Genomic DNA, 16,458 nt, shown 5'->3' with positions numbered 1-16,458 from the left:
GCCCCGCAGCAGTACCGAAAACCGGATCCCCGCCTCCGCGCGAACGCTCTCAGCTTACTCAGGAACGCGCAAAATCGCGGGCGCCTTTTTCCTTCAGCCGAGATAGTACTCGTTGAAATAAATAAACAAAAGACGACAACGCCATCGCTCCCCGTTAATGTTTCCACCTTTCTAGTCTCCGGTAAGGGTTCCCGCCCCGTCGTGCCCCGCCCAGTGGCAGGTGTCGCGCGCATCATTAGTTGCTAAGCACGCGCTCTCAGACTCATGCATAATTGAGATACAAATTCTTCGGGATTTTAATCTCCCTTCTACCCCCGCCTAATTTCCCCAGCAAACTGTTACACTTAGCAACTGTGATCGTGTAGAGACTTATCTAACATTTGAAACGCGCGGACCCTTGCTCGTGACTTCTGACGGTGTTCCCCTTCACTCGCGCGGACCGTTATACTCAGGCTCCGCCTTCGATTTTTCGCCCGAACCACACTATCAACTGAATCACGCGCCTTTATCCTAAGCAAGTCCACGCAGACGCTGACCATTAATTTTAAAAATGTTTTCTAATCAACCTGTTTACACCTGGATCTTATTATACACTTCTGGAGCAGGTGGGATTTGAATACGCCTCCTATCTCAGATATAGCGACACCACCACGAGATTCCCCCCTCCCCCCGAGTATTAATATACGAATAATTGACAACCACCATTCTTCCCCCCCCCCTCAAAAATGACTAGTCATTTTTCTCCATAACGCCTGCCCCGTCTATAAATACACAAGCACGCACATTGATTACTCTTCCTCCCTCACTAAGAGATAAATCATTGGTACACACCCTTCTCCATTCGACAGCCGCTCCCCATGAACATAGACACTCTCCACTTCCATTGGTAGAGTGCTCTTCAGGGATGGGTCCGAGTGGGATCAAAAATGTAAATTGCTAGAGAAACTCAGCAGATCTGACAATACCTATGAAAAAAAAGTAGGCAACATTTCAAGTCCAGTGACCCTTTCTTCAAAACATCCCCTTCTCCAATGGGCCAGTCGCTACCCCTTTATTTGCAAATACATACATTACCACACCTCCTCATCCATCGTGTGACGTTTCCCTTCTTCCCCTGAGGTATCTGCCTTCTCCATTGATACACATGCCATCTGCCATCGGGGAATATGCCCTCTCTTAATTGATATACAATTCCTTCCCAATGGAACAACCCACCCTTCATTGGGAGAGACATTTACTTCCCCATTGGGACACAACCCCACCCCTTCACTGAAAAGACACCCACCTCCAGTGAGAGATGCATTTCCTCCCCCTACCTCAACTAGGGCATACGTGCCTCAGTCCATGGGGTCACATCAAGTGGAGGCCAACGCCTCTCCGAATGGCTCGCGCCCACTGTGCCTTTGTGACATCCCTTCCAATCTTGCGGACACACTTTCCCTTTAGGATACCATCTTTCCCCAATAGGACGCTTGTAACACAACCCATTTCATTTGAGACACGATTATCCACATTGGGACAGTCCCTTCTTTATTTGCAAAACATTTCCTCGCCCGTTGGGTTACTCATCCCCTCTTGGCACATACACACGATCTTAAACCTCTTCAGCCCCAGTAACTTCTGTTGGTCCACAACCCCACCCCAAAGACCTGAAACTCTCTCCTACACTTTGTGTGCTCCTCCCCCTCCTCCTTCCCTCCCCTTTGTGCCGCGCTCCGTCCTCATGAGCGCGCTCTCGCTCTGTCAGCCGTTGGCCATATTGTCACCAACTCAGAGTGGGGTGAAGAGTCGAATAGAGAACCATGAAGGAGAAATGAATCCCGAACTTAATTCAGAATAACTCTCTTCGACTCGTAGCGGATTTTCGCCACTTTGTTTTGTGTTAATTAGCAGCTGTCTATTTGCTTAGATTATTTTTCATCTTAAATCTGGAATTGCACGCCGACCATGAGCTGGGGAAAGGAGCTGTGGGTGAGTGAGATGTAGAAAAAAAAATTGAAAAACAAAATGTATGTTTTATCAAATCAGCTGAGATTTATCCCACTCGGTTCGAAATCAGTGAAAGGCGAAGATGATTTGAGGGGAAAATACATGTATTTATTTGCAAACTGGTTAATGATCACTTCTGAGGTATTTAACCATCTGAACGATTGTTTGTAATTTAAAAACCTACAGGCTTTAGCTTTTACAATGTATTTTTGTGATGGGATTGATCGATATAAGTATTAATACGAATTGGATGTACAAAGCGGCGTGGTTGTTTTATTTTTCTACTATGGTCAAAACCGTTTACGTTTTTACAATCTAATGTGGAAGGAGAACCAACTGCCTGAGCCAAGAGGAGATCAATACTGTGAGCCAAATTGTTTATGATCGAATCATATTGAATTAGAAATTGCAATATCTCGAGTTTTTTTTGCGTTTTGTTAATGAAAATTTCTGTTATTGTAAATGATGAAGAGTTAAGGAAAGGAAACCGTATTTTAAGCAAGAAACAAGTCGGTAATATGCACATTCAGCACCTGATCACGGCAGACAAAGGTATTTTAATAGATTGCAAGTTATTACAATGTTTCTCCCCCTCCCCCCACTGGTAGGAAAGTGGGTAAATCCTGAAGGAGAAATACTGCCTCTCACGCTTTGGATACGCATGGCAGTGCTTGGCTGTATCCAAACATACCTTGCATTCAGATTCTTCTAGAAAGGTTTTACCCGTGAGGGCCATCGAGGTGAACTCATGAGGCCACTGAGATAATCACTGGTAAATATTGTTTGCTGAAGGAAGCAGAAATGTTTGTTTCTCAAACCTGGAAAATTATTTTCTGCTGATGCAAATTAGACACCGTTAAGGTAAAAGGTAAATCCTTTTTAAAAATCGCCAATCTTAGTTGGATTGAAATGGTTGTTTGTCGTTTGTAAGAAAATTGCTTGTGGATTGTACAAAGAAATTAGGGATACGGTGTAATTATTGCTTAGGCAGATTAGAATTTGTTTGTATAAATGTACAATGTGTAAATGTGATTTTCTTAAAAAGAATTTAACTTTTTCAATTATCATGAAACATTATCAGCAGTAAAACATGACCATTGATGGTGGCCATGTCTCTGTATAAAGTTTTAAACCAAAGTAAAACTGACCTGCTGTGATCTTCAGCATTTTTTGTTTTCAGTACAGATTCCAGCATCTACAGTAATTTGCACTCTCAAAATTTCCATCTACGTTATGAGTAGTCTCTTGGTTTTTAACCTGTTTCCATCACATACCTGTTAACCATTTAATGTGGACATATTTACAATCGGTGATAGTTGCAACCAGTCACCGTGAAGCTGTTTATACAGAAATTAGAAAAATTCAGGCATTGTCATGAGCTTCACAATCTATGAAAATGTAGTCTATCTTATAAAGTCCACTATAGCAGTTTATTTTACAACTAAATTTGGCAATTTGAATTATCAATCAACTTCTAAAACAGCTGGCTTCTTAGCAAACAACAGTTCATACTGCAATCATTTCTTAAATTATCTGGAGTAATACAGGAAGTTGATTAATCTGTATTTAACATGTTCACCAAACAGGAAATGCTACCTTTGGACATGGATAGTTCAAACCTCATTTCAGTAAGTCTGATGCAAATCATGCCTGAGTAAACCTAACTTATTTCAAGACAAAAAATTGATCTTGAAATGTGTTTGTTTAGAAAGGTCCCTCCTCCACCCCAAGCCAAAGTGTAATTAGGTGATCTTATTTTGGCCTTAAAGAACATGTGCTTCATAACTTTACCTTAGCTTATGGTTTTGCTTAAAGCAATCCCTTTTTTAAGTCTACTCAGAAAGTGATATCCAGATATGAATGCACTAAATAATAATGAGTTATATAGTGTGGTATAAATTCCTGATGACCAACAAACTAAACCATAGGAAATCAGCTCCTAATCGATCTTTAATAATTCCTGAAATATCAATTAGAAATATTACAAATGTGTTTCTGAAGACATGAACTAAATGCTTATCATGTGATTCAGATTCTTTGATTGGATTATACTGTTTCAGCTGACCCATCATTGTTGCTCCATTTCCAAGTAAATTGATAGCTTAGCATATTAAGTAATAGGTCTAAAATATCTTTCAATTATTAGAATTGTAAATATTTTACAATTGGAAATTCTGCACAATTGGTTAATGCTTTTCTTTCAAAACTGGAACTTGAGTTTTGACCCATCTTGGTACAATGGGAAGAAATTTCAGTTTTTCTGATATTATAAAGGTTTTTACGCAGCTATGAACAAATGTAGGTTAAGAACAGAAATTGCCTAGTGCACTAACTAGAATGGCAAGTGTGAGAAATGGAAAAGTTAATATTGCTGCTTTTCTAAAATTGGGCGGATTGGAAGACTTCTCTTGCCTAGCAGTGATATCTCTGTTTAGAAATGAAGAATCTAAATGGAATTGAGGAGCAAAGGAAATTGGGTTGCATCTACACTGATCTCTAAAAGTAGCAATGCAAGTCATTTTAAAAGTGTAAATTGAGCACTCTCATTTTAAAGGGATATGAACAAACAACAGCATGAGTGGAACATTCAGCCCCTTGAACCTACTCCCCCTTTCAATAAAATCATGGCTGATATATTTGTGTTTGATATTCCATATTCCCATCTATCTCCAATAACCTTTGATTCCCTTACCTAACAAGAGTCTATTCACCTCTATCTTAAAAAATTCAATGACCCCACCTTTGAGACCATTTAAAGCAGAGGGCTCCAAGTCGTAAAACCTTCTGAAAAGACCTCCTATCAGTCCAAAAAAGTCAACCTCTAATTTTAAGACAGAGCCCACTAATTCTGGGCAGACCCACCAAAGGAAACACACTTTCCACTTCCACGTTATCAATCAGATTTAGGCTCTTGTCCACTTGAATCAAGTCACCCCCTCACATCTAAACTCTAATGTAAACAGTCCCAACCTATCCTCAAAGATACTCAGCTCATTCCAAGTATGTATCTAATAAACCTCCTCTGAACCACTTCCATTGCTTTTGCATACTTGAAATAAGGAGACCATAATTGCAGACAGTATTCAAGATGTGGTCTCACCAGTGCCGTGTAAAATTGATTCATGAAACTATTGCCTTATTTTTGATCTCTCTCATAATAAAGGATAACACCCCATTAGCTTTCTTTATTCCATGTGCCTGCATACTAACGTTTTGTGACTTGTGCGCCAGAGCATCTAAATCCCTCAGTACTGCATCATCCTGCAGCATTCTCTGTTTATTCTTCCTGCCAAAGTGAGTAATTTCACACACTCTCGCATTGTAATCCACCTGTCAGACTTATGCTAATTTACTCAACCTATCTGTATTTACCTGTAACTTCTTTACGTCATTATCGCATACTTTCCTACCTGTTTGTGACGTCTGAGTTTAGCTACAGTTGTTTGTCATTGATGGGTGTTGTAAAAAGTTGAGACACCAGCACAGTCTCCTGTGGGGCTCCTCTCATCATATATCGCCACCCAAAGACCCATTTATGCATGCTGTTTTGTGATTACCCCTACACAATGAGCTTTTACTTTCTGCAAAATCCTTTGATATTGTACACTACCAACTGCCTTCTGGAAATCTAAGTGTAAAATGACTATAGGCTCCCGTTTTATCTATTATGTGTGTTGCTCCTTTGAAGAACTCAAGTAGGGTAAATATGATTTCACTTTGACAAATAATTGCAGACAGTATTCAAGATGTGGTCTCACCAGTGCCGTGTAAACTCATGCTGAGTCTTGCGATTACCTTGAAGTTTTCAACATATGTAGATATAATCTCTTTAATAATTGGTTTTAACATCCTCCCCCAACAGACGTCAATCTGATTGGTCTGTCATGTCCTGTTTTCTGCCTCCCTCTCTTCTTGAGAAGAAGTACTATGTTTGTTAATTTACAGTGCAATGAATTTCCTTCATCTAGGGGAGTTTTGGAAAAGTAAAAGTAATGCATCTACTAGCTCATTAGTAAACTATTTTAAGACTCCAGAATGAAGTCCATCTGAACCCAGAGACTTTGCAGTTTGCAGCTGTCTGTTTGCATCACGTCTCTTGTGACTATAATTTTTCAAAGTTCATCTCTCCTTCCAACAAGTGATTTGAAGTTATTGCTGAATTTTTTTGCATTCTTTAGAGCTGGAAAACAGAGAAATTATGTTAAACTTGTCTTGAACTTTATCTCTTCCTTACTAGACAAAGCACTACACATTTCCGGTCTCCATTTCTAAAAAGGATGTAATGATAATAGAAGTTGCATAGGAGATTCAACAGGATGTTACCAGAGTCAAGAGTTAATAATTATTTCAGATAAGCTACGATGAATATACAGGAGCTCCTTTCCCTAGAAATGAAAAGGCTGAGACTAGACCAGAGATGTCATTGAAAGGAAATGTTCTGAGGAAGGGCCACCAGACCTGTAACATTAACTCTGTTTTTTCATTCACAGATGCTGCCAGACCTGCTGAACTTTTCTATCAACTTTGTTTTTGTTCTATGTCTTTGAAAGGCTTTGCAAGGTTCAGTGATTTTCTACTTGTTGGGGAGACCAAGTTAGAGGTATAAATGAAAGATAGCCACTAATAAATCCAGTGGGGAATTCAGGATAAACCTTTTTACTTCAAGTGCTAACCATTATGGAACTTGTTACCACAAAGAGTAGCTGAGGTGACTGACATTGATACATTTTGATCTTAAATGTATTGGTATGAAAAAGAAAAATGCATGAAGATATGCTGATGGACTCGGAAGAAGCTCATATGGCGCATAACGGCATTAAACTAGTTGTTCAAATGACTGGAGGTGGTTAGGTGCAGTTTTGAAAATAGATGTGGGTATGATCAGGGTTTTGTTATTGGTTTCTGGTCTGTATATCCAATGTAAGTTGTACACAGAAATTCGAACTAGCAGCTGCCTTTTACTAAACTTTTGATAACCGATATGTTTCTTAAGCAACTTTTTGGGTCCACAAAGTCAAGTGTTCTTATTTGGAGTTTCATCAGTAAACATAAAACATTAGAGTAAATGTTCAAGATTTCCTTAGAGTATGGCACTCATTCATTCCCTGAATTAAAAAAAAGCTTTTAGACTGACTTTTTAATGGATACTTCATTGTAATATAGTAACATAATTGTTATCTGTAAATCAGCATGAAATGCAATAACTAGGCTTAAGTTGGGATTTTACTCAGTTAAATAAAAAAGCCAAAATTTATTTCAGCAAATATCAGACATAACTGAAGTAGGTTTTTGTTAAACTGAGCAAGAATGTGTGATGCAAGTGCTATCAATGTTATATTTGACATTTGAAGTCAAAGCCAGCCAGTTACCTTTAAAGGAAAATAATAATTATGTGAAGATTGTTTTGTAAATAGCAGCCTTTGTTTGCTTCAGTTTGGAAAGAGTGAGATGGCTGATAAAAACAGTTAATATACTGCAAAATAATTATTTACATATTTAAAAGAGACTGAAACTGGCATTTAGACTCAGTGATTGCAAGTTGCTGCTTAGTATTATGGTGTGGGCTGATTCTTGAAGCATTGATTTCATGGATATTTACCTTGCTGCAGTGTAGACAAAATTTTAATCGCCCATTTGTGTATATTACACATCTTGATTCGGATTAGTTTAGATTTTTCATTTGAAAATGCACTAGAATGGAAGGTGAGTTGATGCCTGAGATTAGACAAGCTTTTAGAACCAAAGTTTCATGCTGCTATTGTGGGCTTTGACTTCATGTTCTTTGAGTTATTAGTCTGTGTTCGTGCATTACTGGTTCAATAACAAAGCCATGATCATACCCACGTCTATTTTTCAAAACTGCACCTAACTACCTCCAGAAATGTCATTGTGCTTTACCATCCTCACAGGTCAGCAGCTTAGGTAAGATCTAAGTGGCATTTTGGCAACATGAAAGTGACTCAATTGTATTTAGTGCAGCTTTAGACTACAAATGTGGTAGAAACTTTCTAGGTCTACTCTATTTGGCATGCAAGGATACCAATTGAACTATCAAAGGAATTAATTTACCTTTTTAGAAGCCTCTCAAAATTAAATGAGCATTTGGAGTTTGAGGGTAATAACTTGTCAAATTATATTTCTAACTATACAGAAACAGTATTGTCTTGAAGTGGCTTGATTACTCAGAAAGGAGGAAGTCAAATGCTACGTCCAAGTACAGCCTTTTTTAGACATGACTTGACAGGAAGGAAGGGGTTGTTATTCATAACGTACTTTGGTAACAATTTTAACTCTCAATGCTGAATGTTGCACTCAAAAGAAAATTAGTTGAGGCCATGATGAATTATTATTAAAAGCCTTCTGATGTACTAAAGCATTGAAAGGTTTAGGATATCCCAACACCTTAAGAGACATACAAGGAAATAATTTACTTTTGCATCTTTTCTACATTATAATAATTAATTAATTGTTAAAGAAACCGTAAATATTTTGGGTGCTCGAGAAAGTAGTTGGATTTTCAGGGGAAACTACGTTGTGCATGTTTTGCAGTGTAGTGGTAGATTCATAGTCATAGAGATTTACAGCATGGAAACAGGCCCTTTGGCCCAACGTGTGCATGCCTTCTAGTTTTCACAATTACCTAGTCCCATTTGGCCCCTATCCCTCCATACTTATCTATCCGTGTACCTGTCCCAAATGTTTCTTAAGTGACAAAATTAAACTTGCCTCCACCACTACCTCTGGCAACCTGTTTCAGTCACTCGCCATCCTCTGTGTGAAAATATTGCCCCTCTAGACCCTTTTGTGTATCTTCCCTTTCACCTTAAACCTATACTGTCTAATATTAGACTCGCCTACTATGGGAAAAAGCTGTTGGCATTCTACCTTGTCTGTGCCTGTCATGATTTTATTGACCTCTGAGGCCACCCCTCAGTCTCATATGCTCCGGGGGAAAAAATCCAAGCCTATCCAGCCTTCTCTTACCACTCAAACCTTCCAGCCAAGGTAGCATCCTAGTCTATCTTTTCTTCACTCTTTCTAGTTTAATAAAATACCTTAGACTAGGTCCGAAACGTCAGCTTTCCTGCTCCTAAGATTCTCCTTGGCTTGCTGTGTTCATCCAGCTCCACATCTTGTTATCCAGTACTCACTGGTCTGACCAATGAAAGCAAGCATGCTGGAAGCCACTTTCCCCACCCTGTCAAGAAACCTGTACCTCTAGATCTCTTTGTTCTATAATGCTACCCAGGGCCCTGCCATTGATTATAAACCCTGCTGAGGTTTGACCTACCAAAATGCAACACTTTGCATATATCAAAATTAAACTCCATCTGCTATTCCTCAGCCCACTGGCCCAGTTGATCAAGATCTTGCTGTATTCCCAGATAATCTTCTTCACTGTCAATGGATACTAACAATAGAACCAGCATTGCTGGTCACATGCCTCCTGTTTGAAGAACAACTTTCTACCATCACCCTCTGTCTTCTACCTTCAAACCAGTTTTATCCAATTGGCCAGCTGGTCCCAGATCCCATGAGATTTAACCTTTATTCAGCAACCTAACATGCGGTACCTCGTCGCAGACCTTGTTAAAGCCCATGAAGACAATGATTACTGCACTGCCGCATCTAATTTCTTGATCGTCCTTTCAAAAAAATTCAGGCAAATTTGTGAGACACTATTTCCCACGCACACAACCATGGTGACTATCCCAAATGGGCACTTACCCTCTCTAAATGCTTGTAGAACCTGTCTTTCAGAGTCCCCTCTAACAACTCACCCATAGAGAAGTCCGGTTCACCAGTCAGTAATTCCCTGGCATTTCCCTGCTTCCTGACTTAAATAACAGCACAACGTTAGCCACCATCCAAACTTTGGGCACTTCATCTATGTCTGTTGACAGTACAGACATCTCTGCCAAGGGCCCTGCAATTTTCTCCCTAGCCTCCCACATAATCCTGGGACACATTTCATCAGGTCCTGGGGATTTATCTACCTTAATGGATCTTAAGACTTCCAGCACCCACTCTTCTGTAATGTGGACTCTGTTCAAGACATCACGCTTTATTTTCCTAGTTCCCATCCCATCCATGCCTTTTTTGACGGTAAATATTGACAAGAAATATTAATTTAGGATCTCACCGTTCTCTTGCGCCTCTGTGCATAAACAATCTTGTTGATCTTTAAGAGACCCTGTTCTCTCCCTAGTTACTCTTTTGCCTTTCATGTCCTTGTACGATCTCTTTTGATTTTCTTTTACCTCATCTGCCAAAGCCACCTCGTGTCCCCAGTTAGCCCTCCTGATTTACATCTCAAGTGTATTCTGACACCCTCTATACTCCTCGAAGAATTTACTAGATCGCAGGAGCCTATACATGTCAAATGCCTCCTTCTTTTCCTTGACCAGGGCCTCAATAACTTTAATCATCCAGGGTTCCCTACTCCTGCCAACTGTACCCTTCACTCTAGCAGGAACATGGTGGCCCTGAACCCTCATTAACTCACTTTTGAAAGTCTCCCATTGACCAGATATTCCTTTTCCTGCAAACAGCTTCTCCCAATCACCTTTTGAAAATTCCTGTCTAAGACCATCAAAATTGGACTTTCCCAGTTTAACTTGTGGACCAAACCTATCCTTTTACACAGCTATTTTAAAACTAATGGAATTAGGGCCATTGGCCTCAAAGTGCACTCCACTGACACTTCTGTTTCTTGCCCTATCTTATTTCCCAACGTGGGTCAAGTTTTGCCCCTTCTCTAGTAGGGCAATTTCCATAGTACATGAGAAATTCTTCCAGGACACATTTAACAAATATCTCTCCATCTAAGCCCTTAACACAATGTCAGTCTCAGTTGATGTTCAGAAAGTTAAGATCCCCTGCTATTACAACCCTATTATATTTGAAGCTTTCAGCGATCTCCTTAAATATTTGCTCCTCAATCTCCCGCTGACTGCTGGGCAGCTGATTGTTCAGTTGCTATCAGTGATGTCCCCCTTTTTATTTCTCAGTTCTACCCAAATAGACTCAGTGGATGAGCCCTTGAGAATTTTCTCTCTCAGTACTGCTGTGATGTTCTCCTTAATCAAAACTGCAACTCCCCCATCCTCTCTTCCCTCCCCTTCTGATCCTTCCTGCAGCACCTGTACCCTAGAACATGGAGTTGCCAGTCCTGTTCCTCCCTCAGCCATGTTTCTGCGGTAGTGCCTGTCCTTGCCCTGAGTTCACTAGTCTTATTTGTCAGGCCTCTTGCATTGAAATAAATGCAGTATAACACAGCCTTTCCTTGTTTCCTGCTGTGCTTTTTGCCTGCCCTGTCTAGTACTCAGATTACCAATACTATCATTACTATTTAACTTTCCCTCATTAACTTCTGTACTGTAATTCATCTCTTTCGTCTCCCTATTATGGGGAGGCTATGGTTTAGTGGTATTATCGCTGGACTGTTAATCCAGAGACCTAGATAATGTTTTGGGGACCTGGGTTCGAATTTCGCCATGGCACATGGTGGAATTTGAATTCAATAAATACCTGGAGTTAAGAATCTAATGATGACCATGAATCCATTGTCGATTGTCAGAAAAGCCCACCTAGTTCACCAATGCCCTTTAGGGGAGGAAACTGACAACCTTACCTGGTCCGGCCTACATGTGACTCCAGACCCACAGCCATGTGGTTGACTCTGGGCAATTAGGAATGGGCAATAAATACTGCCTAGCCAGTGACACCCTTCATCCCATGAATGAATAATATTATTTTGGGAAACCACCCCCCCCCCCCCCCCCCCCCCCGCCAGACTGGTTTAAACCCTTCTTGCTGTTTTTCTTTCAATTTCATAAGTTTTTTGCCTTTTAGAGTACATTGTGACATAATTTTGACAGTAAACTGGATGCTATAGGATCATTGGGAATGAGATGGACAGTACTGGCTTGGCTATGTCTACTTAATTGTATGCTAGAAATGTGATACTTACAGAATTAGTTCCAATTTGGGTGATGGAAGCAGGTTCAGTATTCACTTTCAAAAGGAATTTGGATAATTATTCGATCAGAAACATTGAAGTATTAAGGGAGAAGAGCAGGGAAATAGGACTAATTCAATAGATCTGCAAAGGAACTGGTACAGGCATAATGGACTGAATGAGCTTCTCTACACTGATGCAAGTACTTGTGTATAAGAATTCTGGGGGATGATTCTGAAGTAATATCAGAGGCTGACGATATTATTTTTCGGAATTGTGTGTAAACTTAAACTCTGCTGAAGGTTTGGAGTGGCAAATATGATCGTTGCCAGCTTTGTCAGTGATGGTGCGGTCATTCTTGAGTCACTGCTTATTCTCTTCCTCCTGCTGCTACCACTTCGCCTTCATGCTGAAGAACACAAACTTGTTCTGCATCTCATATTAATCCTTTTAAAATTCCAATTGTTCCTAGCACTGTAAAATCTGTTCCTTATTTATTTCGTTTTATCCTCCCTCAGTGTCTGAACTTAGTAATTTCTTGTTATGGACCAGACCAAACCCCATCAAAATAAATCAAGGCAATAGCCTAGACCCTCACTCTTATCTATTTGAAGTCAGGTATAAAGTGCTTGTTCCAGATGTGATTCGATTTGTCCACAACGAGGCTTTGCGCAAAACACTCTTTATTCTTACAGCACAGTCAAAATCAACCAAAACAAAATTAGAATAAATTAAACTCTCCTGAAATACTTAAGAAAATAATATATTTTAACAAGTGATCATCAACTGTACCAATATAGCAGCATCTCGTAAACACATGCATGGCTTGGTCAATTGGAGGCAGTGGCTTCCCAGGCTCCTCTCAGTGATCGGAGGAGGCAGTAGCCCTGTATTGGCAGTGGTAGTGGAAGTGGGCTGTTGCAGCGGTGGTCACGGTTCTTCCTGGGCTCCTCTCAGTGGTTGAAGGCAGCGGCAGCACAACGATGGCAGCAAGAGCAGGCTTCTCACGTAATAGTGGCAGCCTCTCAGCGGTTGTGTAGCAGCAGCAACGACATTGCTCCTTACAGTGTTCAGCGTGGCAGTGGCAGCGGCAGCAAAGCTCCTCCTGGAAATTGGAGACACGGTGGCAACAAAAGTGAGGCTGGTCCCAGCAATCGATGTAAGGCTGTCAGGCTGACTTGGACTCAAGGACATGGCTAGGCCTGGATGCCTGCATTGGTTGCTGAACATCCCGGACACCTTTGCAGCGATAAAACTTTAGATTTTGAGATATGGGCGTTTTCTTACCTTTTGATTATCTCTTTATTTTTATGTTTATATTTAAATTGTTTTGTAACCGAGATGGCGCCAGATAATGGTGACTTTGTACACTTTTCACTGTACTCCTGTTTTCCTATACTTGAGTGCACGTGACAATAAGTTTTTAATTCTTTTCTGCTCCATTGTCACCGTTTTGATCGTGCCATCTCCTTTGACCTATTTTTCTCCTTTAGCAGCTTTATCATTTTCTTGGACCTCCCTGCGTACCACATAACGTTTTATTTCTGAGAATCTACCGGGAAAAAGTCTCCCACAAATAATTTACAATTGCACTTTCAGACTTTCATCTGTTTAACGTTTCACTTTCCATTTCCGACAGTACTTCTACAGTAGATATCAATTCCTCATAAAGATCCCACACCTCCACCCTTGTTTCCAGTGTTATTTCCCTTTGGCACTGCTGCCTTCTTCACTTTCTCAAATGTAAGCAGTGGTGACTTCAACATATATAGCACAAAGTTGCTTTAACCGGAAACTCCTGGATCAAATGCAATGATGTCTGGTCTCATGATTCCCTGTTTAAATCAGCTATTGCCAGAGAATCCTTCTGAGATTATGGACAACTTTGTCATTTTGGTTAATACAGTTCATTTTCCATCTTTGTGTTTCCCCTTTCCACCTAGAACAATTATCTCTGGTTTTTCTGTTGGCTCACTGTTTTCACGAAGCTTTTCTTATTTAAGATCACCTCTTGCTCCCTTGCCCTAATTTCTATGAATTGCTGAACACATGTTTCACTTCCAGGCTGCATCCTAGCTGTCATTTTGGAAGGTGTGAAGCTTCTCGACCCGAAACGTCAAACTTTCCTGCTCCTCTGATGCTGCTCGGCCTGCTGTGTTCAACCAGCTTCACACCATGTTGTCTTAGATTATCCAGCATAGGCAGTTCCTACTATCTCTGTCGTTTTAGAAGGTTCGCTTTCCTCAGTTATTGTAAAAATTGCTCTCATTGCACCCCTGTACAGCACCAAACCAATGCTAACAACTTCCAAATTGCAATCTTTGTGACAGTAACAGTGGTTCATGGTCCTCTTTGACCTTTTGACATGGACAGCATCCCTTTTATTGTCTAAAGACTGTATTCCGTTTTCCAGCTCTGTGGGACTGCCTATGCTTGGTTTCTTTCTTGTCAACTAAATCATGCCCTGCAACATCTCCAACAATAAATTCTTTTCAAGTTCTTTCATTATAACATTTAAATACACTGTTTTTCTGTGTCAACATGTTGCCTCTTGCTGATTTCATCTGCAGACATGGTCAGCTTGCATCTTTTCTCAATAAGCAACTGACTCAAACCCTTTACTGCCTTTTGTGCTATCAGACTGCTTGTCTAACATCTAAAGTGGATTAACTTTGTTTCCTCCAAATAAACAGTAGAATGGAAGGCAGCTATCTTTGGCTCCAACTCCAATCAAATTTAGTTGCCATAGATTCGATCAAACTTGCTGGCCACTTGAATAACCTAATGCTAAGCTAAGATTGTTTTTGTTTCTCCACTGTCCTGCTGTTACTGCTTCACTCTCTGCATTGCCTAAACCCATATTCAGCTGCCTTTGCTACCTCCAAACTCAGCTATGCCAGCTTTTCTTGGCAGGTTCCCATCCATTACATACCGTAGATTACAGATTATCCAAAATCCTGCTGTTCATATCAGAGCCAATTTCCAGTCATCCATCATCTCTGGCCTCACTGATTCTCCCATTATTTCTCACTCTTGCCTCTCCTTACTCCTCCAGCAGTACAAATCCTTTGATTCTTAGATGATGTTTTGATTCATCACTTCCAACCAATGAAGAATGATGGCTTCAGCTGCAAGATCATAATCTTGGAATTTTGACTGCTCTTCTGCCTTTTATTTGCAGCCTTCTTAAAATCTAGCTCTTTGATCAAGTTTTTTGTCAACCCATTTAGTATCTGCTATTGTGGCCTGGTACTCCATATTTCGTATCTGAGTGAAGCACTGTGGGATTTTGTTTTCCTGTTTGAAATGTGCTGCATGAATACAAGTTGTTTATCTCTACTTGAGACCGAGGCAGCTGAAGATATGGTTGCACATTGTGGGAGGGGAGAAACAGTAGGATAGGGCAAATGCATACAATATGCAAGTCCAGATTGACAGGAAGAAGCCTTAAAATTAAAGACCAGTTAGTTTTTCATTACTTGGTGAATTGAAATCGCTTGTCACTTTGGGGAAAAATCTTTTGTAGATGGAGCCAATCAGTGTGGATTTCTCAAGGACTGATGCTTTACTAACCTCCAAATAGTTCATATTGAAGAAGTGAGTGGATAACAATTAATTAAAAATAGCATTTTGTTAATGAGAACTGGTGAAAATTGAATATCTTCTCATGTGTTGCATTTAGAACCATTGAGATTTTGCAGCACAAAAGAAGGCCCTTTCGCCAATCATGTCAGCACCAGTCATCAAACACCTATGTATTCTAGTTCAAATTCTACTTCCAGCATTTGACCCTTGGTCTTACATGCTCCAATATTTCAATTTGCTTCTGTTTCCTATCAACAACACAATATTTTTATTGTTTAAATTTATCAGAAACGTTTGAAGAACATTTGTAAACAGGTTGATAAATTGTGGTAAAATAGAGACCACTGTTAGATTTTTAGAAACATGGTTATTTGTGACCCTGCATCTTGCTCTTTGTATTCATTTGTGGATGTGGGCATCACTGGCTGGTCAGCATTTCTTACCCATCCCTAATTGCCCTTGAGAAGGTGGTGGTGGGCTGCCTTCTTGAACCGCTGGAGTCTACCAGCTGTAAGTTGACCCACAGTGCCATTGGGGCAGGAATTCGAGGATTTTGATCCAGTTACTGTGAAGGGACGGCAATACGTTTCCAAGTTAAGATGGTGGGTGACTTGGAGGGGCACTTGGTGGTGATGTTCCCATATGTCTGCTGCCCTTGTCCTTCTAGATGGAAATGGTCATGGGTTTGGAATGTGCTGTATGGGGATTTTTGGTGAATTTCTGCAGAGCATCTTGTAGATAGTAGCAGCAGTGTGTACTGAGCGTCGGTGGTGGAGGGAGTGGATGCTTGTGGATGTGTTGCCAATGAAATGGACTGCTTTGCCCTGGATGGTGTCCAGCTTCTTGAGTGCTGGGGCTGTATTTTATCCAGGCAATTGGGGAGTATTCCATCACACCTGACTTGGGCCTTGTGGATGGTGGAC

General features: G+C 40.4%; 1 protein-coding gene across 1 annotated transcript in view; it reads left to right on the top strand.

The window, feature by feature from the left end:
* Positions 1 to 1,717: 1,717 nt before the first annotated feature.
* LOC125465296 (formin-binding protein 1) overlaps positions 1,718 to 16,458 on the top strand; it is a 235,830-nt gene continuing 221,089 nt past the window's right edge. Inside the window, exon 1 of the mRNA XM_048558583.1 lies at positions 1,718 to 1,971. Within this exon, the coding sequence (XP_048414540.1) occupies positions 1,948 to 1,971 (24 nt within the window). The 5' untranslated portion in view covers positions 1,718 to 1,947. The remainder of the gene's footprint in view (positions 1,972 to 16,458) is intronic.

Source organism: Stegostoma tigrinum, chromosome 29 (genome assembly GCF_030684315.1).
Source record: "Stegostoma tigrinum isolate sSteTig4 chromosome 29, sSteTig4.hap1, whole genome shotgun sequence".
In the NCBI taxonomy this organism is placed as follows: domain Eukaryota; kingdom Metazoa; phylum Chordata; class Chondrichthyes; order Orectolobiformes; family Stegostomatidae; genus Stegostoma; species Stegostoma tigrinum.
This window is presented reverse-complemented; position numbering and strand designations above follow the sequence as displayed.